Here is a 23,172-nt window from a genome sequence, read left to right on the forward strand (position 1 = left end):
TGCTCACAGGAGGCCGGCTGATCATGGTTAGCTATCACTGGGTTCCAGACTGGGGAACAGTAACACAGTGAGATGGAAAACTGAGTTACTGATCTGAGTTCAAAATGGAGGCTTTCTGCGCTTACTGACTTACGGCTGATCGGGGCTGTGGGGCTGAGGCAGGTTTGTCCTCTCTGCATGGCCATGTTTGTAAATGCTCTCCTCTATGTACCTAGATGTATGGGATATCACTCTGGCACTTGGCCACATTGTACCCATCCCTGCAAAGACGCAACAGTTTGTCATCCCCAGCCCTGCTCCATGGAGCTGCCTCTGTGCTGGGATGCTCTGGGCTGGGTTCTCATCCTTTAATGTGTCTGTGGCCATGGCTGAAGTCCCTTCTCCTTTAATAGTGGTGTTCCCCATACCACTGCTGCTTGGGAGGGCTGTGTGTGTGTGTCAGGCACTTGTTGAACCCTATTTTCTCCCCTCGCTCCTCTCCCTCTCCAGGTTCCCTGGTGCAGGCAGCAGTGACTCAGCTGGCCTCGGTGTCAGCAAACCTGGGAGAAACTGTCAAGATCACCTGTTCCGGGAGTAGCAGTGCTTATGGCTGGTACCAGCAGAAGTCACCTGGCAGTGTCCCTGTCACTGTGATCTATGGTAGCACTGGTAGACCCTCGAACATCCCTTCACGATTCTCCGGTTCCAAATCTGGCTCCACAGCCACGTTAACCATCACTGGGGTCCAAGCCGAGGACGAGGCTGTCTATTACTGTGGGAACTACGACAGCAGCGGTACTGGTGATACAGAGAGACGTTGCAGTTAATTGATGCCAAGTCCTAAAAATGCCAGCAGCAGTGGGATGGGACCCATTGCCCAAAGGCCCCAGCTGGGAACAGTGGGTCTTCCTAGGGCACCGGAGCTGTGGGTCAGCACTGTCAGCAGGAGAGGGGCACAGGCTTGTGGTGTTATCCCAGCAGCTGCACATCCTCATTGCAATGGGTCTATGCCATGGACTCAAACCTTTGCATACCCTAGGCTGCCCACAACACAGCCCGCTCATGCAGAAGCTGCCCTCACAGTTGCAGCTCCCATCCCAGTGCTCCCCCTGCCCAATGCAGCCATTTCCCTGGACCCCTAAAGACCAATTGTGGTTAGTTGTCACTAAGGTCAGAAGATGAGGCTGTGGTGGCTACTATAGCAGGACTAATGCTGGTAATAGAGACAGAGGAAGATGCAGAACTGAGTTGCAGACCTGAGTTAAAAATGGAGGTTTTCTTCACTCACTGACTTAAGGCTGAGCAGGCCTGTGGGGCTGAGGTAAATTTATGTATTCTCTGCATGGCCATGTCTATAGATGCCTTCCTCGGTGTATCTAGCTGTATGAGAGGTTTCTCTGGGTACTAAGTCACATTATACCTGTCACAGAATCACAGAATTGTAGGGGTTGGAAGGGACCTCCAGAGATCACCGAATCCAACCCCCCTGCCAAAGCAGGTTCCCTACACCAGGTCACACAAGTAGGCATCCAGACGGGTCTTGAATATTTCCAGAGAAAGAGACTCCACAGCCTCCCTGGGCAGCTTGTTCCAGTGGGAAAAAAAAAAATACATATATATATTTCTTCATGAATTTGCATGTTCCTGAAAAGGCACAGCTCTGTGTCACCCCCCCAGCCCTGTTCCATGTTGCTGCTGCAGGCCCCATCCTCCCACTGCTGGAGCTGTCTCTGTACTGAGCTGTTCTGGTCTGGGCTCTGTTCCTGCAATGTGCCACCACCATCAGAGTGGAAGGGACCTCAGCCACAGCCATGGGCACTTTGGAGGATCAGAGCTCAGCAAGAAGCATCCCAGTATGGAGGCAGCTCCAGCAGAAATTGGACAAGGGCATCAGCTGCTATGGGCAGAGGCTGGGCATGCTGCAGTGCTGTGCATCTTGTTGGGATGTGTTCAGGACACCATGCACAGCAACCCACACTGCAGGACAGGGAGTGCAGGGCTGTGGTGGGGACCTGTGCTACCATCAAACAGAGGCAGCAAAGCCTGCCAGCTGCTTCTTGCACTGACAGGAGGCTTGTGTATCACTTCCTCACTGCTGTGTCACCACGGGACAAGCATCACTGCTGTCTTCACTCCCACAGTAGCAGTCGGCCTCATCCTCAGCTTGGAGCCGGACTGGGAACCAGTGAATCATGAATGGATGTTCGAGGGTCTACTGGTGCTAGCATAGATCACAGTGACAGGGGCACTGCCAGGTGACTTCTGCTGGTACCAGCCATGGTTGTTGACAATCCTGGAGCAGATGTGGGTGTCCTGCTACCCCATTTGTCCCTGTGGAATCAGGTGCCTCATCTGACAGCCTGATGAGGGCTATGCTTGTTCGGCACTTGCTGAGCCCTATTTTTTCTCCTCTCCCTCACACAAACCTGAAGGGAGAGTGCAAAGTGAACAGAGCCAGGCTTTTCGAGCAGAATCCAGCACCATGACAAGAGGCAGTGGCACAGTCTGAATGCAGAGGTTCTGTCTGGCCAGAGTCAGGAGTTACATCCTTAATCCATAGATAATGTAACACTGATCCAGGTTGCCCAGAGATACCATGGAGTCTCCTCCTTGGAGAAATGACAGCCACCTGCACACAGGCCTAGGCACTGTGCTGTAGGTGTTGCCACTTGAGCTGAGGTAGGAGCAGATCACAGCAATCATCCTGAACTGAAAGATTCTGTGGCTGTCACTCTTCTGGCACAAGAGCAGCCAGCCCTGCTCTATACCAGTGGCCTTGTGCTGTGGGAAACATCCCCTCTAAGTGGGGAGCTTTGGCCTGGCTGCTCAGCAGACCACAGGTTCCCTGCTGTCAGTGCTGGCGATGTGATTTTTGCCCTGCCATGTATAGTCTAGGGCAATGAGGGGAGGGCCTGAGTGGCACAGCTGAGTGTGAACCTGAGAGAAAAAGGCAGAAAACATCCATTTTTAATTCAATTTAATTTTTAATGTACCTCATTTCATACCTCGCTGTGTCACTACCAGCACTAGTGCTGCTGTCCCAGCTAGCACAGTAATAGACAGCCTCGTCCTCAGCTTGGACCCCAGTGATGGTTAATGTGGAGCCGGAGTAGGAACCAGAGAATCGTGAAGGGATGTTTGAGGGTCTCTTGGTGTTCTCATAGATCACAGTGACAAGGGCACTGCCAGGTGACTTCTGCTGGTACAAGCTGTAACCATAGATGCTGTTACTCCCAGAGCAGGTGATCTTGACGGTTTCTCCCAGGTTTGCTGGTATTGAGGGCTTGCTGAGTCAGCGCTGCCTGCACCAGGATACCTGGAGAGGAGAGAGGGGGCTTATCATGGAGGTATTATAGATTAAAGTGTCAGTGGCATTGTCAGGAGTCTTCTGCTTGTACAAGTCATAGTTGCTGTTAACCATGGAGTAGAAGTTCGGAATATTCTGTGTATGCCTGTGTGAGGCATGGGGTTACCTCCCTGTGAGGAGGAGGAGGGCTGTGTGTGTCAGGCACAGACTGAGCCTTGTTTTCTTCCCTCTCCCTCTCCAGGTTCTCTGGTGCAGGCAGCGCTGACTCAGCCAGCCTCAGTGTCAGCAAACCTGGGAGAAACCGTCAAGATCACCTGCTCCGGGGGTAGCTATGGCTATGGCTGGCACCAACAGAAGTCACCTGGCAGTGCCCCTGTCACTGTGATCTATGATGACAGCAGCAGGCCCTCGAACATCCCTTCACGATTCTCCGGTTCCCAATCCGGCTCCACGGGCACATTAACCATCACTGGGGTCCAAGCTAAGGATGAGGAAGCTGGGGCAGCAGTGCTGGTGTTATGGTGGTGGTGGCATTGTGGGGTTTTCTCCCTTCCCATGCCCTGCATGGGCAGAGCTGTTGAGGGCAGTCAGTTTTGCCCTCTGGGACCACAGCTGTTGTGTTGCTGCCTTTGCAGAGCCCTGCTCCTGTCCTACTGGGGTCTATGACAGCAGCTTTGTAGATATAGAGGCACAGGGAGACATGGCAGTGATGTGATGTCTAGAACTAAAAATGCCTTCTGTCTGTGTCTATTATGGCTGTGATTGAGGTCTCGTCTCTTCCTGCTGTGGTGTTCCCTGTGCCACACTGCTGGATGGACAGTGTGTGCTGGGGAATCGTGGGGAGCGGCTCTGGAGGCAGCACCCACTGCTGTGTTAGAAGGGAGCACAAGGCACTGGCAGGGGTCTTGCTAGGAGAGCTGGCATTAGCAGGGATAGTGGATGCCCCAAGTGGAAGAGACGGACACAGCTATGGCCGTTTTTGATGAGAGGTGTCCAGAGCAGAGCAGCACATCCCAGTGCCTCAGACATCTCCTGTGCCCTGCGTCATGAAAGGGAGTACATTCATAGCCATAGCCATGCAGATGGAGCAGGAAACTGCTACAACCACAGTTCTGCATGGCCAAAAGGAAGATGGACAGAAAACAGTCTTATAATTTGTTATGTCAGTTCCTTGTAATCGTTGTCACCAGACAGCATTGGAGCAACATTCCCAGCTCCCACAGTAATAGTCAGCCTCGTCCTCGGCTTGGACCCCAGTGATGGTTAATGTGTTTGTGGAGCCAGATGTGGAACCGGAGAATCGTGAAGGGATGTTCGAGGGTCTGTTGTTGTTGTTATAGATCACAGTGACAGGGGCACTGCCAGGTGACTTCTGCTGGTACCAGCCATAATAACTTCCAGCAAAGCTGCCACCCCCTGTGGGTTTGCTGACACAGTGGCTGGCTGAGTCAGTGCTGCCTGCACCAGGGAGCCTGGGGATGGACAAGGACAATGGGGTCTATACCCAGTATCACCCTCATTTCTAAAATATGATTTGGGGTAACAGTCAAGGTCCTGGCCATTCAGATAGGACAAGGGCCTCTTGAATTCCCACAACAGTAACATAAGTCACAATTCCCAAAGCCCAGGGCTCAAGGAAGATGGCCTGGTAACTTTACTGTGTATGTAGCTTCTGTGTTTATGTTCCTACTACATACTGTAAAAATACAGCATAGCAGCTGCTGTTCAGTCTCCACAGTAATAGACAGCCTTGTCCTCAGCTTGGACCCCAGTGATAGTTAAGTTGTGCATGGAGCCAGATGCAGAACTGGAGAATTGTGAAGGGATGTTCGAGGGTCTCTTGGTGTCACTATGGATCACAGTCACAGCACCACTACCAGGTTTCTCCTGGAACTAGCCATATTCATGGCTACTCTCAGAGTGACCAATCCCTGGTCTTGCTGCAGGGCCCCAGGCAATGCCTGCAGGAGCAGAAATGCAGCGAAGCCATGGGACCTGATGTACAGGCTGAAGGAGAGCAGTAAGAAGGAGGGGAGACTCTAGAGCCAGGCTGAGAGGAAGCAGCAGAGAAAAAAACTTCTTTGATGTCTCAGTACCCTGGGGATCAGTGTCATCCTCTCAGCCACCATTCCTGTCATTGCTACCACAGTAATGGGCAGTGTTGTCTGCAGCTTGGACCACAGTTGTACTTAATGTGTTAATGAGTTAATGTGATATTTCATGAGCGTGGGCCTGGACTGGGCACCAAAGAATTTTGAGAGAGTGCTTGTGGGTCTGCCAGTGTTAGAATGGATCCCAGTGACAGGGGCACTGCCTGCTATCTTCTCCTGATACCAGCCATAGATGTTGTTAATCCTGGAGCAGATGTGGATATCCTGCTGTCCCATGCGTGTCTGTGTGCTCAGCAGCCTCATCCCACTGCCAAATGAGGAGGCTGTGCATTTTGAGAACTCACTGAGTCCCGTTTTCTCTCCCTCTCCAGGTTCCCTGGTGCAGGCAGCGCTGACTCAACCTGCCTCGGTGTCAGGGAGAAACTGTCAAGATCACCTGCTCCGGGACTAGCAATAGCTATGGCTGGTTCCAGCAGAAGTCATCTGGCAGTGCCCCTGTCACTGTGATTTACTACGACAACAAGAGACCCTCAAACATCCCTTCACGATTCTCTGGTTCCAAATCTGGCTCAACAGGCACATTAACCATCACTGGGGTCCTAGCTGAGGATGAGGCTGTCTATTATTGTGGGAGCTTGGACAGCAGCACTGATGCTGGCATAGTGTCCTGGAAGATCTGCAACTGATGGGTTGACCAGGGTTAAAAATAGAGGTTTTTCACCCTTGCTGGCTTAAGGCTGAGCAGGCCTGTGGAGCTGAGGCAGATTTACGTCTTCTCTGCACAGCCATGTCTGTAAATGCTTTCCTCGGTGTACCTAGCTATATGAGAGGTTTCTCTGGGTACTAAGTCACATTATACCTGTCCTAGAAAAGGCACAGCATTGTGTCACCCCCCAGCTCTGTTTCATGTTGCTGCTGCAGGCCCCATCCTCCCACTGCTGGAGCTGTCTCTGTACTGAGCTGTTCTGGTCTGGGCTCTGTTCCTGCAATGTGCCACCACCATCAGAGTGGAAGGGACCTCAGCCACAGCCATGGGCACTTTGGAGGATCAGAGCTCAGCAAGAAGCATCCCAGTATGGAGGCAGCTCCAGCAGAAATTGGACAAGGGCATCAGCTGCTATGGGCAGGGGCTGGGCATGCTGCAGTGCTGTGCATCTTGTTGGGATGTGTTCAGGACACCATGCACAGCAACCCACACTGCAGGACAGGGAGTGCAGGGCTGTGGTGGGGACCTGTGCTACCATCAAACAGAGGCAGCAAAGACTGCCAGCTGCTTCTTGCACTGACAGGAGGCTTGTGTATCACTTCCTCACTGCTGTGTCACCACGGGACCAGCATCACTGCTGTCTTCACTCCCACAGAAATAGTCAGCCTCATCCTCAGCTTGGACCCCAGTGATGGTTAATGTGGCTGTGGAGCCAGATTTGGAACCAGAGAATCGTGAAGGGATGTTCGAGGGTCTTTTGTCATTCCAGTAGATCACAGTGACAAGGGCACTGCCAGGTGACTTCTGCTGGAACCAGCTATAAGCACTGCTACTGCTACCCCCGGAGCAGGTGATCTTGACAGTTTCTTCCAGGTTTGCTGACACTGAGGCTGGCTGAGTCAGTACTGCCTGCACCAGGGTACCGGGAGAGGGGAGAAAATGGGGCTCAGCAGAGAGTCCAATGGAGGGGCAGCAAGGTGCTTTAGAGATGCATGGGGAAGAACTGGTGCTGTGCTGTTGTATCAACCAGAGACTGAGCAGTTGAGGAACAGTTGCCCCAGTGCATTCAGTGGACACTACAAATAGTGATGTAGAATGGCAGGGAGATAGCCAGCAGGACCAGGTATGCAGCCTGGCAGCACAAGAGGACATGGGCCCTGATGCACGGGGCAGAGATGGAGGTGGGACTTGTTAGACAGAGATAGTTAAGGGCATTAACTGCTCCTTGCACTGAAGGAGGTTTATGTATCACTTCTGAGTCACTGTGGTACCAGTACTGCTGCTGTCTGCATTCCCACAGTAATAGACAGCCTCGTCCTCGGCTTGGACCCCAGTGATGGTTAATGTGCCCGTGGAGCCAGATTTGGAACCGGAGAATCGTGAAGGGATGTTTGAGGGTCTGTTGTTGTTGTAATAGATCACAGTGACAGGGACACTGCCAGGTGACTTCTGCTGATACCAGCCATAAGCATAGCCACTGCTACCCCCGGAGCAGGTGATCTTGACAGTTCCTCCCAGGTTTGCTGACACCGAGGCCGGCTGAGTCACTGCTGCCTGCACCAGGGATCCTGGAGAGGAGAGAGGGGAGGAAATGGGACTCAGTGGGTGCCTGGCACACACAGCCCTCACCTGGCAGTGGTGGGATGAGGATCACCACCATTGCAGAAGAGACCTCAGAAGAGACATGCATGCCTCTTCAGAAGCAGGAGGATGGAACTGCCAGCAGTAACAGCAAACAGGGTCTGGGTATGACACAGTGCTGTGTCTTTGCAGGGACAGAAAGAAGTGTCTTCTATACCCAGAATCTCCTCCTGGACCTCAAGGTATAAGAAGGGGGCCATTTGCAGACAGTGCTTTGCAGAGGGCTCAGGAACCTGCTTCAGCTGTACAGCCCAGCTTGGCAGTGAGACAGATGGGCACAAAAACCTATGTTTACAATCGCTATATATGCCTTTTTCTCCCTTATCACCATACCAGGATTACTGCTGCTGTCGTAGCCACCACAGTAATAGACAGCCTCGTCCTCGGCTTGGACCCCAGTGATGGTTAACGTGGCTGTGGAGCCAGATTTGGAACCGGAGAATCGTGAAGGGATGTTCGAGGGTCTGTTGGTGTTAGCATAGATCACAGTGACAGGGGCACTGCCAGGTGACTTCTGCTGGTACCAGCCATAATCATAGCTATCCCCAGAGCAGGTTCTTCTGACAGTTTCTCCTAGGTTTGCTGATACTGAGTCTGGTTGAGTCAGCGCTGCCTGCACCAGGGAGCCAGGAAAAGGAGAGGGGAGAAAATGGGACTCAGCAAGTGCCCAATTTGCACAGCCCTCCCCAAGAAATAGCAGGAGAGGGAGTGCTATCATCAGAGGAGAAAGGTCCACACCAATGGGTATGTTGGAGGGTGAGAACCTAGCCTGGAGCATTTCAGCACAGAGGCAGCTCCAGCAGGAGATAAGAGCTCACAGCAGCAACATGGATCAGGGCTGGGGTTGACATAGCACTGTGCCTTGGCAGGGACAGGTACAATGTGGCTAAGTGCCAGAGTAATCTCCCTTACATCGAGGTAGAGAGAAAAGGGCATTTATAAACATGGTCATTCAGGGAGGACAAAAACCTGCCTCAGCGCCACAGCTCTGGTCAGCCATAAGTCAGTAAATGCAGAAAGCTTCCATTTTGAACTGGGATCAGGAACTCAGTTTCTCATCTCCCTGTGCCATTCCACCAGCACCAGTGCTGTTTCCCAAGTCGTCACAGTAGTACGTATGCTTGTTCTCATTTTGGACCCCATCATTGGTCTTCTGGGATTAAGGAAAATGCCTACAGTAGACAGTGGGAGCATGGAAGGGGGGTGGCTGGTGTCCACAGGTGCCAGCTTTGTGCTGTAGAAGGGTGGGGGGCTAAGAGGAGTTGGAGTCCATAGCACAACTGCTGGAGTAACACCATGGTGCAGGCTCTTCTCCTAGTGGTGGTCACCAACAGTTCAGTTGACCTGGGTATGCTGACTGAGTGCAGCTGGGGCCTTATGGGCATAGTGCCCCTGTCCCACTGCTTTGCTGGGAGGGCTGTGTATGTCAGGCGCCCACTGAGCTAGTTTCTTTTTCCTCTCTCCACTCCCTTTTCAGTTTCCCTGGTGCAGGCAGCACTGACTCAGCTAGTCTCTGTGCCAGCGAACCCAGGAGAAACTGTCAAGATCACCTGCTCCGGGAGTAGCGGCAGCTATGGCTGGTTCCAACAGAAGGCACCTGGCAGTGCCCCTGTCACTGTGATCTACTGGGATGATGAAAGACCCTCGAACATCCCTTCACGATTCTCCGGTTCCACATCTGGCTCCACAAGCACATTAACCATCACTGGGGTCCAAGCCGAGGACGAGGCTGTCTATTACTGTGGGAGCTACGACAGCAGTGCTGGTTATGGTGGTGGTGGCACTGCAGGGTCGAACTGGAGAATTGTGAAGGGATGTTTGAAGGTCTGTTGGTGTCACTATAGATCACAGTCACAGCACCACTACCAGGTTTCTCCCAAGCCACAGGGCCCCAGGCAATGCCTGCAGGAGCAGAAATGCAGCGCAGCCCTGGGACCTGATGTACAGGCTGAAGGAGAGCAGTAAGAAGGAGGGGAGACTCTAGAGCCAGGCTGAGAGGAAGCAGCAAAGAGAAAAAAAAAAAAAAAAAAAAAAAAAGAACCTCTTTGACATGCATGGTCTCCTTGTCTTGGGGATCAGTGCCATCTTCTGGCGCTGGGTGTTGTGTGTCAGGCACTTGCTAAGCCCTGTTTTCTCCTTCTCCAGGTTCCCTGGTGCAGGCAGCACTGACTCAGCCAGAGTCAAGGTCAGCGAACCCAGGGGAAACTGTGAAGATCACCTGCTCCGGGATTAACAATGTTTATGGCTGGTACCAGTACCTGGCAGTGCCCCTGTCACTGTGATCTATGGTAACACCGGGAGACTCTCAAGCATCCCTTCATTATTCTCTAGCTCCACAGCCACATTAACCATCACAGGGGTCCAAGCTGAGGGTGAGGCTGTCTATTACTGTGGGAGCAAGGACAGCAGCATTCCTGCTGCTACAGTGATATGGAAGTGAGGCAGAGATCACAGCTATAAACTAAGGTTTTTTGTTGTTCTCTCTTATGGCTGATCAGACTACTGGGACTAAGACAGAGACCTGTTCCCTAACATGGCCACAGTTGTTTATGCCATCCCTGCTGTATTTTTTTGTTGCAGGTGATTCTGGGACCAGAGCACTTTATCCTTACTCTACAGCCATTTTGGGTGGAAGATATCTTCTGGACCATAAAACTGAACCATCAGGGCCTGTTACAACAAGACCCTTTAATAAGCTATCTCTTCTGCCCATGCTGCTGCTTTGAGTTGTTATGACTTTGTGCAGGCTCTGGCACTTACCTTCTTGAATGTCAAGGGGTTGGACACAGCCCATTGATCTTGCCTATCCTGATCTGTCTACAAGGCCTTCCTACCCTCAAGCAGATCAATACAGTTTGATTCCTAACAGTATTGTTTGTAATGTCACATTAAACAAAGGGGAGTCCTGAGGACTGTCTCTGGTGACAGCCTGCCACCTGGTTCAACTCCACTTCACTATGACTGAACTTCAGCTGTAGCCGTCCCCACAAAGGGTTGGCATGCGATGTGCCCAGCCCCACTCCTCGCTGGTTTCTGACATTGTGTTTTAGCCATGCAGAGGTTGTTGTAGGCATGTTCCTGTTCCCTCCCTGTGGTCATGGCTTTGAATGTTCTTACTTTCATGCCCTAGGGCACTGCAGAAGTAGACATCACAGCTACGCATCCTTGTGTCCCATTCCAGCATCACTGCTGTGGTAGCTCACACATACTAAACAGCCTCATCCTTGGTTTCAACAACAGTAATGATTAACTTGGTCTTCAAGTTAGATGCATAAACAAAATTGCGGAGGGATGCCTGAGGTTCTCTTCCTGTTACTATACCACACAGTGACAGGCACTGCCCAAGATTATCTGCTGGTACCAGCCATAAGCATAGCCACTGCTAGTCCTGGAGAAAATGATCTTTATGGTTTCTCCAGCATAACTGGGAGAGTAACCTCCCATACAATGAGGTAGAACAGGTAAAATATTCATGGCCATGCAGAGAGAAACTTGCCTGAGCGGCATAATCCAGCGTGATCCTGAGGGTGAAAGGCAGAAAACAAATTTTTAATTCAGGGCTGTACCTCAGTTTTACATCTCCCTGTTTTCCCTGTTTTACTACCAACAGTACCGCTGCTGTCCTGGCTACCACAGTAATAGACAGCCTCGTCCTCGGCTTGGACCCCAGTGATGGTTAATGTGCTTGTGGAGCCAGATGTGGAACCGGAGAATCGTGAAGGGATGTTCGAGGGTCTGTTGGTGTTGCTATAGATCACAGTGACAGGGGCACTGCCAGGTGACTTCTGCTGGTACCAGCCATAATAGTTGTTAATTCAGGAACAGATGTGGGTGTCAGTGCCAACTGTTCCCAGCACTGATAGGAGGTTTGTATATCACATCTCCCTTGCTCTTTGTCACTGTGGTACTAGTACTGCTGCTGTCTTCATTCCTGCAGTAATAGACAGCCTTGTCCTCAGCTTGTACCCCAGTGAACGTTAACGTGACTGTGCAGCCCAAATTGGAACTGTAGAACTGTGGAGGGATGTTTGAAGGTCTGTTGGTGTTGAGGTAGATCACAGAGAAAAAAGTGCTGGCAGATGTCTTCTGCTGGTGCTCCCTTAACAGTAACAGCCAGAGTAGCCACTACTCCTAGAGTAGATGATCCTGATAGTCAGGATAGTTAGAGCCAGGATTGCTGACATCAAGGCTAGCTGAGTCAGTATTGCATGCACCAGGATACCTGGAAAGGGAAAGGAGAGAGGGAAGAAAATGAAGCTCAGCAAGCGTCCCACACACACAGCCCTCACTGGGCAGCTGTGGAACAGGGAACAGTACTAGTGGAGGAGAAGGGACCTCAGCCACAGCCATGCCGCTCCAGCAGCAGGGGGCGGTGCTTGGGGTGGCACAGTGTGTGCCTCTGCAGCGTGTCAGGGAGAAGTGCCTTCTGTCCCCAGAATCTCCTCAGGCACTACAGCATACAATAGAGAGGCCATTCACAGACAGTGCTCTGCAGACGGAACAGGAACCCACCTCAGCTGTACAGTCGAGCTCAGCCATGAGAGAAAAGGGCTGTGTGTGTTGGGCACTCACTGAGCTCCATTTTCTCCCCTCTCTCCTCTCCCTCTCCAGGTTCCCTGGTGCAGGCAGCGCTGACTCAGCCGGCCTCAGTGTCAGCGAACCCGGGAGAAACCGTCAAGATCACCTGCTCCGGGGGTAGCAGCTACTATGGCAATTATTATTATGGCTGGTACCAGCAGAAGTCACCTGGCAGTGCCCCTGTCACTGTGATCTATAGCAACACCAACAGACCCTCGAACATCCCTTCACGATTCTCCGGTTCCACATCTGGCTCCACAAGCACATTAACCATCACTGGGGTCCAAGCCGAGGACGAGGCTGTCTATTTCTGTGGGAGCAGGGACAGCAGCACTGGTGCTGTACGGTGAAAATGATTAATTAGAGGAGAGAGAGAAAACTTAGAACTGTAGGAAGATTTTCTGTCCTTCTTCCTCTTCCATCTGCAGAATTACTGCAGTAAGAATGTTACTCTTACCTCCACATGGCCATGGCTATGGATGCACTCCCTTTCACGCCACAGGAGATGTCTGAGGCACTGGGATGTGCTGCTCTGCTCTGGACACCTCTCATCAAAAACGGCCATAGCTGTGTCCCTCTCTTCCATCTGGGGCATCCACTATCCCTGCTAGCGCCAGCTCTCCCAGCAAGACCCCTGCCACTGCTTTCTGCTCCTTCTAACCACAGGAAAACCAGGGAACAGCACCACAGGAAGAGAAAAAAAAATCTCAATAGAAGTCATAATGGAGAAGGGCAGAAATCCATTATTTTTAGCTCTGCACATCAGTTCACCACCTCATCTCCCCATTTCACTATACCAGCATTGCTGCCGTCGTAGGCACCACAGTAATAGACAGCCTCCTCATGCTTGGCTTGGACCCCAGTGATGGTTAATGTGGCTGTGGAGCCGGATAGGGAACCAGAGAATCGTGAAGGGATGTTCGAGGGTCTGTTGGTGTTATCATAGATCACAGTGACAGGGGCGCTGCCAGGTGACTTCTGCTGGAACCAGCCATACCAGTTGCTACTACCCCGGAGCAGGTGATCTTGACGGTTTCTCCTGGGTTTGCTGATACCGAGGCCGGCTGAGTCACTGCTGCCTGCACCAGGGAACCTGGAGAGGGAGAGGAGAGAAAAATGGTGCTCAGTCAGTGCCCAACATAGACAACCCTCTACATACAACAGTGGGAAAGAAAACACCACCGTTAAAAGAGAAGAAACCTCAGCCATGGCTACCAGTATATTGGAGGATGAGAGCCCAGATCAGAGCATCCCAGCACAGAGACAGCTCCAGCAGAAGAATGGGGCTCACAGCAACAACACGGAGCAAGTTTGGGAATGACTTTGTAGGGGCAGGTACAGTTTGGCTCAGGACCCAAAGTAACCTCCTATATATCTGGACACGCTGAGGAGAACACTTTCAAACATGGCCATGTAGAGAGGACAGAAATCTGCCTCAGCTCCAGCCATAATAATCCTTAAGTCAGCAAGTGCAGAAAACCTCAACTTTTAACTAAGGTCTGTAACTCTGTTCCCCACCTCAATGTGTCACGACTCCACTGCAGACTTACTGCATGCAGTAGGGGACTTCAGGCATGGGGCTCAGTCCCATCACTGCATGCTGAGGGCTGTGTATCACACACTCACTGAACTCTCTCCTCTCCAGGTTCCCTGGTGCAGGCAGCAGTGACTCAACCGGCCTCGGTGTCAGCAAACCCAGGAGAAACCGTCAAGATCACCTGCTCCGGGGGTAGCAGCAGCTATTATGGCTGGTACCAGCAGAAGTCACCTGGCAGTGCCCCTGTCACTGTGATCTATGATAGCACCAAGAGACCCTCGAACATCCCTTCACGATTCTCCGGTTCCCTATCCGGCTCCACAAACACATTAACCATCACTGGGGTCCCAGCCAAGGATGAGGCTGTCTATTACTGTGGTGGCTGGGACGGCAGCACTAGTGCTGGTATAATGACATAGGGAGATGTGGGGGTAACAAACAGACTGCAATTCAAAACCAGGGCTTTCTGCCCTTGCCGAGTCATGGCTGAGGCAGGATCCAGTCCTTTCTGCCAGGCTGTACATGTAAGTGTCCTCCCTTACTGAACCATCTCAATCAGTAATCAATTCTGGGTCCAGTGCCTCATTAGCCCCGTTCCTGCAAAGCCACAGCACTGCACAGTTCCCATCCACAGTGCCACCTACTCCATGTGCTAGCCACTCCAGCTGCCACCCCCGGAGCAGGTGATCTTGACGGTTTCTCCCAGGTTTGCTGACACTGAGGCCGGCTGAGTCAGCGCTGCCTGCACCAGGGAACCTGGAGAGGAAGAGGGGAAAAACAGAACTCAGTGAGGGCCCGACTCACACAGCTCTCCCTGCACAGCAGTGGAATGAGGAATACCACCATCAGAAAAGAAGAGACCACTGCCATTTTGGAGGATGAGAGCCCAGCCCAGAGCACCCCACCATGGAGGCAGCTTCAACATCATGAGGACAGGGCAGATAGCGTAACATGGAGCAGGGCTGGGAATGACACAGTGTGGCAACTTCTCAGAGACAGGGAGAAGTGCCTTCTGTCCCCAGAATCTCCTCCTGCCCAACCACACACAATAAGGAGATCATTCACAGACAGTGCTTTGCAGAGGGGACAGGAACTCATCTCACTCTACAGCCCAGCTCAGCCATGAGAGAAGAGGGCACAAAACCTCCATTTTTAACCCCGTACGTGTTTTCTTGACATCTCCCTGTATCACTGCACCAGGCTTACCACTGCTGTCCCTGCTGCCACAGTAACAGACAGCCACATCCTCAGCTTGAATTCCCATCATGGTTAGTGTGCTCATGAAGCTGCACCAGGACATGGAGAAAGGTGAGAAGCTGTCCCAGGTGTTGGTGTCAGCATAGATCACAGTGACAGAGGCACTGCCAGGAGTCTTCTGCTGGAACCAGCCATAGTACCAGATGGCCTGTGGGCTCAGCAGTCTTAGCCCATTGCCTAGTGTAGACTCTGTGTATCAGGCACTCGCTGAGCTCCATTTTCTCCCCTCACTCCTCTCCCGATCCCTGGTGCAGGCAGCACTGACCAAACAGCACCCATCCCAGTCACCACAGTAATAGACATTCTCATCCTTGGCTCAGACCCCAGTTAACATGTTAACAAAGCCAGATGTGGAACCAGAGAAGTATAAAGAGATACCTGAAGGTCTCTTGGTGTTTTGATAGATCACAGTGACAGGGGCACTGCCAGGTGTCTTCTGCTGGTACCAGCCATAGTTGTTGTCGCTACTCCCAGAGCAGCTGCTGTGTCCATTTCTCTGCACTCTGGCACTGTTAAGCACCACCACAGCCATGAGCAAGGGCCTAAGGCTAGCAGAAGCCCTTTACCATCCTGCATTGCAAAGCATTTGCAGAAGCTGCCTTCTCTGAGATACCTGAGGGTCTGTTGGTGTTCTGATAGATCACAGTGACGGGGGCACTGCCAGGTGACTTCTGCTGGAACCAGCCATAGTTGTTGCTACTCCCAGAGCAGGTGATCTTGATGGTTTCTCCCAGGTTTGCTGACACTGAGTCCTGCTGAGTCAGTGCTGCCTGCACCAGGGAACCTGGAGAAGGAAAGAAGAAATGGGAGAAAATAGGGTTCATCAAATGCCTGACAGCCCTCAGCTGGCAGCAGTGGGATGAGGATCACTACCATTGCAGAAGAGACCTCAGAAGAGACATGCATGCCTCTTCAGGAGCAGGAGGATGGAGCTGCCAGCAGTAACAGCAAACAGGGTCTGGGTATGACACAGTGCTGTGTCTTTGCAGGGACAGAGAGAAGCGTCTTCTATAACCAGAATCTCCTCCTGCACCACAAGGTATAAGAGGGAGGCCATTCGCAGGCCATGCTTTGCAGAGCTGTCGGGAACCTGCTTCAGCTGTACAGCCCAGCTTGGCTGTGAGACAGATGAGCAGAAATCCTCCATTTTTAACCCCAATATCTACCCTTATTTCCACATCTCCCCGTATCACCAACCAGACCAGGATTACTGCTGCTGTCCCAGGCACCACAGTAACAGACAGTCTCACCATTGGCTTGAATGTCGACAACAGTTAATTTGTGCATGGCACAGGATTTGGAACAGGAAAAGTATGAAGCAATGTCTGAGGATCTCTTGCTGGCCCCCAAAAATCAGAGCAATATTGGCACTGCCAGGAGCCTGCTGCTGGGAGCAGCCATAGATGTTGTTAATGCTGGAGCAGATGAGGGAGTCCTGAGGTTCCATTTGGGACTGGATGCTCAGAAGTGTTATTCCACTGCAGTATGCTGAGGGCTGTGTGTCACACACTCACTGAGTTCCACTTTTTCCCCTCTTTCCCTCTCCAGGTTCCCTGGTGCAGGCAGCGCCGACTCAGCCAGCCTCAGTGTCAGCGAACCCGGGAGAAACCGTCAAGATCACCTGCTCCGGGGGTAGTGGCTACTATGGCTGGTTCCAGCAGAAGTCACCTGGCAGTGCCCCCGTCACTGTGATCTATCAAAACACCAAGAGACCCTCGAACATCCCTTCACGATTCTCTGGTTCCACATCCGGCTACACAAGCACATTAACCATCACTGGGGTCCAAGCCGAGGATGAGGCTGACTATTTCTGTGGGAACAGGGATGACAGCACCAGTGCTGTACAGTGACAATGAGTAATTGAAGGAGAGAGATAAAACTTAACAAGTTAAAGGGGGGTAATGGTCTGCATTACAGCAACATTGGCACGGGTACACAGACCCATTGGGATTCTACCGTGGCCTCGGTCCCTCGCCTGGCAGTACTTGACCACAGCTTAGGTGCCCTAGACAGATTTACTGTACACAGCCAGGGACTTTGGGCCCTTATAGGCACAGGGAGAAGTGTCCCCTGTCCTCAGGATGTCCTCATGCACCACAACACACAATAAGGAGATCATTCACAGACAGTGCTTTGCAGAGGGGACAGGAACTCATCTCACTCTACAGCCCAGCTCAGCCATGAGAGAAGAGGGCACAAAACCTCCATTTTTAACCCCGTACGTGTTTTCTTGACATCTCCCTGTATCACTGCACCAGGCTTACCACTGCTGTCCCTGCTGCCACAGTAACAGACAGCCACATCCTCAGCTTGAATTCCCATCATGGTTAGTGTGCTCATGAAGCTGCACCAGGACATGGAGAAAGGTGAGAAGCTGTCCCAGGTGTTGGTGTCAGCATAGATCACAGTGACAGAGGCACTGCCAGGGGTCTTCTGCTGGAACCAGCCATAGTACCAGATGGCCTGTGGGCTCAGCAGTCTTAGCCCATTGCCTAGTGTAGACTCTGTGTGTCAGGCACTCGCTGAGCTCCATTTTCTCCCCTCACTCCTCTCCCAATCCCTGGTGCAGGCAGCACTGACCAAACAGCACCCATCCCAGTCACCACAGTAATAGACATTCTCATCCTTGGCTCAGACCCCAGTTAACATGTTAACAAAGCCAGATGTGGAACCAGAGAAGTATAAAGAGATACCTGAAGGTCTCTTGGTGTTTTGATAGATCACAGTGACAGGGGCACTGCCAGGTGTCTTCTGCTGGTACCAGCCATAGTTGTTGTCGCTACTCCCAGAGCAGCTGCTGTGTCCATTTCTCTGCACTCTGGCACTGTTAAGCACCACCACAACCATGAGCAAGGGCCTAAGGCTAGCAGAAGCCCTTTGCCATCCTGCATTGCAAAGCATTTGTAGAAGCTGCCTTCTTCCTCACAACAGCAGTGGTACCACATGCTATTCACATCATTCCCCAGCCCTGCTCCTCCCACCAAGTCCCCTGGCCAGCTCCCAGGCTATTTAGCTGCCTAGCCTCACCCACAGCTCTTCAACACAAGCATACCAGTCAGGAAGGGAGGCTGGAGGCAGCAGGAGGTCAGGTGCCATGGTCAGTGCTGTTAAGAGTCCGTTGAGCATCTCTGGTAAATCCAGAGAGGTTTCAGGGGTACACACTGGGAAGAAAAGAGCAGCTCCCTTCCAGCCCCAAGTCTGAATTCCTGTCCTCTTCTCATTTAATAAACAATTAATAGGATCCAGAAACATGAAAATACTGTTTTATTCTGTGCTCATTTTACAGAGGTTCAATCCCAAGCAACCACTAGCTGCAACTCCGCAAGGCAAGGACACAACAGCACTTCCTTCTTAAACATAGGATATATATATATATATTTTAATATAGGCCCATTTCTCTTGATCAGTTTCTCCTGCTCTAAACCCTAGTTGTGAACCTCACAAGCTCACGTGGCTGCAGATTCACAACCCAACACGCCGCTGCAGCAGCACCCCCACGTGGCCGGATTCAGCTTTAACTAAAAGAGAAGGAATCAGAGAGGTGGTGAGAAGTCAGCAAGCAGTTTCAAACACATATCAGTATTTCTTGAACTCAATTCTTTCTACTTTCACATCGTCGTCAATTAGCTGGTATACATAAGTCACAACTGTAGAAGACTGGATATCCATCAGTACAAATGAAGGAATTACATTCCTGGAAGAGAAAAAAAAAACACATGCTTTGTCAATCACCCTTTTTAGCTTACACCTCTTACCAAGATGTCTTATGGGAATATATTATAAAACATTAAATTACAAAGAGCTGCAGTTACCTGGGAAGTACCACAGCTCAGAAGCACTGACTGCAGACTCAGAGCTGCAGTTAGCCAGAGCAGCCCTCAGGGCTGAATGTCCCAGCTCCTGCAAGGCTCAGATGCTGGCAGTGCCCTGAGGGGCTGTTTCCCAACAAAAGTCCAGCACACAGCTTCTAGAAAACACCTGAAGGCAATGCCTTCAAGTGAAAGAAACAACAGCATAACACCATTGTATGGGCTTTGCATTATGATCATGACACATCAGTGCCAGGCTGTCCAGGCCAGCTCATGACCTCACCAAAACCTTATGAACCAAAAGCTTCTCTGGGGAAGGGAAGAGATGGCCTGCATGGCACTGCATCTCACCAGTTCTCTGCAACACTTGGGCTGCACTCTTAAGGGCAAACACACATCTGAGGCAATGTATTAAGCTAAGCTGCATTAGGCAGTTCAAGGCTCATTGCACTCACGTTTCTAAAGCAGTGTAGGCTCCTGTAGCTGATCCCGGGTTGATGTAAAACTTATTTTCATGCTCAAATGCTTCAAATCTGTGTGTGTGTCCTGAGATAAGAATGTCTACATCCAGCTGCCTCCGTAGCAATGCCAAGCTTGCCACATCACCCCAGGGAATGACTTGATGGCCATGAATCAACCCAATTCTGAACTGCCCAACAGTTACAACCTTCTGTTCAGGATAATTCAGGCTCTGAGAAAGAAAAATACACAAGTTAGCAATCAGACAGAGAACCTCACCAACACAATGAAGGTTCACAACACAAGTCTGCCTTTCACTACCCAAGCACCTTTTACTACCAAGATTGTACAGTGACCCAGATGCTTGCGCAATATCCTAAGAGCAACTACAGAGCAAAGAACTGGGATCTTGAGTCTGACTGGAACCACATGAAGAGCAGGAGCTTCAAGGCTATTCAACAGCAAAGAAGCTCCCTATTCCTGCAGCAATCTGAAGGACTGCAGCAACATCACAGCAATCATAAGTAGATTCATGCAGAACTTGAGTGCATGTATTACCACTACACACCAAGTCCTCCCTTATCACAAGTGCAATAAGGAAAGCCTAGAAAGCCATTTTGTTTCTTGAGCCTTATTCATTCCTACTTCCTAGCCCCACACCTTAGTGCTCACGAATTGCAAACGCTGAAGGACTTCCCAGGTTTCAGTGGGACAACTACAGCTTGCAAGATGGAGGACAGAGGAATTAACAGGAGCAAGAACATTACCTCAGAGTCCCCCTTAACAACATGAATGTCCCCAGCCAAAGTCCTGAGGTAGTCATAGCTTTCCTTGGTGCAGAGGTTTCCTGTGCACAAAATATGCTGAATCTTCCCTGGAACCAGGAGGCTCTTGAACTTTGCTGGCAGACCACTGCATCGGTGTGGGATGTGCAGGTCTCCTAGCACTAACACCAGCTTCACACACAGTACAAGGAAAGAGAGAGTTTTAACCATATCACTCAATGGTACAAAGCCAGTCAGCAGCTCCAGTACATCTGACGTTTCCAGCAACTGTTACAGAGGCAGCAGGGATTTCTTCCAGAATTAGCTTCCAGAGAACGGCCCTCAACACACACGAAGAGCCCACACTGCAGCCCAGGACTACTCTTAATAGGACACACCCATGGGGCTCTCACCGCCCAGCTGAGGGAATTCACCACCCAGGGACACCAAAGGACAGCGAGCACCACACCAAACAACACTGAAACTCCGGTCCCGGAGCCACCGCGCCAGCCCAGCAGGGCGAGGAAGCGGCCCCAAGACCACGGCTCACCATCCTGCTCCGCCGCAGAGCTCCAACCGACCCGTTACCTCGACGCACACTACAGTACCGAGGAAGTAGCGCGCCTCATTTTCTCCTCCGCTAGGCCAATGGCAGCTCTCGATTTGCCCCACGTGACACCACCATGCGGCTCTGGCCCCGCCCCCAAAGCCAGTCCCAGTGCGTGCGCTGCTGTGCTGCGCATGCGTAGTGCGGCGGCGCGGCCGTTGCCGTCGCGTTGGGTTGGAAGTGGTGTGGTGTTGCTGTCCTCGCACTGCGAGAGTTATCTGTGAGAATTTTATGGAAAATGCAGTACCCCCCTGCGTGACAGCATTCGTACAAAGCGCCCAGCAATGCCCGTGCAATTACACGCGCCCTTTTCCCTCATAAGCGGTGGGGAACCGTGAGGGGAGTGCAGGCTTCTGTGAAGGGGAGAGGGGCGCGACAAAATGGCGGCCGGGGGGGGTGACGGTGCGTGAGGCGCGACAAAATGGCGGCGTGAGGTCCGAGGCTATTTAGAGACTAAACAGCGAGTGAGGACATTTATTTTTTATTTATTATTTTTCATTGAATTTTTATTTGTTTTTTTTAATTTGTTATTATTTATTATTACATTTATTGTACTTATTACATTTATTACCATTATTAAACCACACCAGAGCCTCAGCCTGCAGGGAGGCCTTGTCCCTTCTTTCCGTGGCTGCCATTCTGTCTGCTGACAGCATCACACCATATTTGTGTGGGGTGAGCCAGCTGGATTTGCTCCCTTCTACAGCCAGTTGGTGGTGAGAGGCAATGAGCAGAAATAGCGACCATTGTCTTCCTCCTGGGCGGCTGCAATGATGAGGATGCAGGCATTACGGGCAAGGTCTTTGGTAGCAGAGAAGCGGTCAGGAATCGTGGCAGGCTTGTGCTTGTCTCGCTCTGAGTTGTAGTAGAGCAGGTACCTTAGGGCCTGCCCTGGGCACTGCTGGTACCAGGTGATGCCAAAGTCGCTGATGTTGTACTGGGGGCTGAGGACACAGAACAACTGGGCGGTCTCCCCAGGCAGCACCTGCACGGCAGCTGGCTGGGTCAGCACCGGCTGGGCCCTGCAGGCTGTGCACACCAAATATGTGGTTACTGATATGGAGCTGTGTCCTGACACCCCCAGCCTCAAAACATTCCCCTACCCCCATAGGGCATCCCCATTGCCCAGACCCACCGGTCACTCCATGCTTGGAACAAACTGCCCTTTCTTGGCTGATGGTCCCCTGTGCAAAGCTCAGTCCTGCCCGCCATCCCCAGTGTCAGTGCAGCTATGCTGCTGATCTTACCTGACCCTGCTGTCCCCACCAGCAGCAGGAGCATGAAGCCCAGGGCCATGGTAGGATCCAGGAGCAGAGGAAGGGAGGCTGTTCTGAGGCAGACTGCAGTGCTGCACAAGCCCGGGCTACTGTATGTGCTGCTGGTGCTGGTGAGGCATATGTAAATGACACAAGGGGCTGGGGGACTCCAGCTCACCACATTGCTCCATTTGCTGCAACAGAGCTTTAGCAGTCGGGCTCTAATAATTGGGGCAAGGGTCCAGCATCTGCACCTCCAGTCACATCCTTGGACATGCAGCCCTCCCCAAAAGCAGGGTACAGAGTGGGGTCACCACTGAAACTCGATCAGCCTACCAGAGGGACATGGTTTCAGGGGCTCTGGTTGCAGCACAATTGGTGCCCAGTGCAGAAGGACTGCAGATTGGAAAAGCAAAAAGCTGCCAGAGTCAACAGGCATGAAGGCCCACCTGTCTAACACCACCACAGTGCAAGCAGACTCTGCAGCCCAGCTCCCAAGGCAAGGCATCTCCAAGCCCAAGAGATGATTGCAAGTTCCCAACACAGCCCTAGTTGTGCTCTGGCTGTGAGGGAAAATGGAGCCATGAGATCTAGGACAGGGTCCTGTCTTGTTAGGCCACTCTGGCACTGCATCTTTAGTCCCAGAGATGGACAGGTATGGCACAACAAACCAGATGCTATGGTGACACGCTGCAGTGCTCTCAACAAGGGCTCACGTGCCCAACGGCTTATCTATTTTTTCCACCTTCTATATCAGTTTGTCTAACAAAAGCAATGACTTCCCTCTGTATGACCTTGACCAATTTTCTGTGACACAGTCTCCCCGGGGAGGAGTGAGAGAAAAACAAGAGTGAAAAGTGATGGCTGATGCTCCTCAGAGCCACTGTAACTGACCACCTCAAAGCATGGTGTGTCTGCAGCACAGGAGGCAGCAGGGTACTCCAAAGTGGAGTGGACGCAGGGTTTTTCTGGAGGCATCCCACAAGGAACAGAAATACCCAACTGGTTATGAAACATCCTGCTGAGAGCAGCAGCCTCTTCAGCATGGACACAGAGCGCTGTGGTGCTCTGCTATAGCCAGCACATATCAGAGAAAATCATGAGGTGACAGAGGAAACCCAAATACCACCTTACACAAAACCAGCACAACCATCTTGATAT

At 51.7% G+C, this 23,172-nt stretch overlaps 2 protein-coding genes, 1 pseudogene and 3 gene segments (V, D, J or C); 3 read left to right on the forward strand and 3 right to left on the reverse strand.

Moving 5' to 3' along the window:
• Positions 1-11,416: 11,416 nt before the first annotated feature.
• LOC146543181 (Ig lambda chain V-1 region-like) lies at positions 11,417-12,672 on the forward strand. The segment is given in 2 exon segments: positions 11,417-11,477; positions 12,356-12,672. Coding segments are annotated over 2 exon segments (378 nt in total).
• Positions 12,673-13,084: 412 nt separating this feature from the next.
• LOC146543182 (Ig lambda chain V-1 region pseudogene) lies at positions 13,085-13,531 on the reverse strand (annotated as a pseudogene).
• Positions 13,532-13,602: 71 nt separating this feature from the next.
• Positions 13,603-14,278, forward strand: LOC146543183 (Ig lambda chain V-1 region-like). The segment is given in 2 exon segments: positions 13,603-13,657; positions 13,968-14,278. Coding segments are annotated over 2 exon segments (366 nt in total).
• Positions 14,279-15,124: 846 nt separating this feature from the next.
• LOC146543184 (Ig lambda chain V-1 region-like) lies at positions 15,125-16,966 on the forward strand. The segment is given in 2 exon segments: positions 15,125-15,167; positions 16,665-16,966. Coding segments are annotated over 2 exon segments (345 nt in total).
• A 1,386-nt stretch (positions 16,967-18,352) lies between these two features.
• Positions 18,353-20,905, reverse strand: LOC100549896 (vacuolar protein sorting-associated protein 29-like). Its single transcript, XM_010720334.3, has 4 exons — positions 20,699-20,905; positions 20,152-20,340; positions 19,381-19,616; positions 18,353-18,810 (listed from the first exon to the last, which is right to left on the reverse strand). Exons 1-4 carry the CDS (start codon positions 20,699-20,701, stop codon positions 18,693-18,695), a joined length of 546 nt encoding a protein of 181 aa, XP_010718636.1. The 5' UTR covers positions 20,702-20,905; the 3' UTR covers positions 18,353-18,692.
• A 245-nt stretch (positions 20,906-21,150) lies between these two features.
• On the reverse strand, positions 21,151-22,123 carry LOC146543185 (pre-B lymphocyte protein 3-like). Its single transcript, XM_085238279.1, has 2 exons — positions 22,003-22,123; positions 21,151-21,784 (listed from the first exon to the last, which is right to left on the reverse strand). The coding sequence occupies exons 1-2, from the start codon at positions 22,049-22,051 to the stop codon at positions 21,456-21,458; spliced, it is 378 nt and encodes a 125-aa protein (XP_085094405.1). The 5' UTR covers positions 22,052-22,123; the 3' UTR covers positions 21,151-21,455.
• Positions 22,124-23,172: the final 1,049 nt, after the last annotated feature.

This window comes from Meleagris gallopavo, chromosome 17 (assembly GCF_905368555.1).
Source record: "Meleagris gallopavo chromosome 17, MGAL_WU_HG_1.1, whole genome shotgun sequence".
Taxonomy (NCBI): Eukaryota; Metazoa; Chordata; class Aves; order Galliformes; family Phasianidae; genus Meleagris; species Meleagris gallopavo.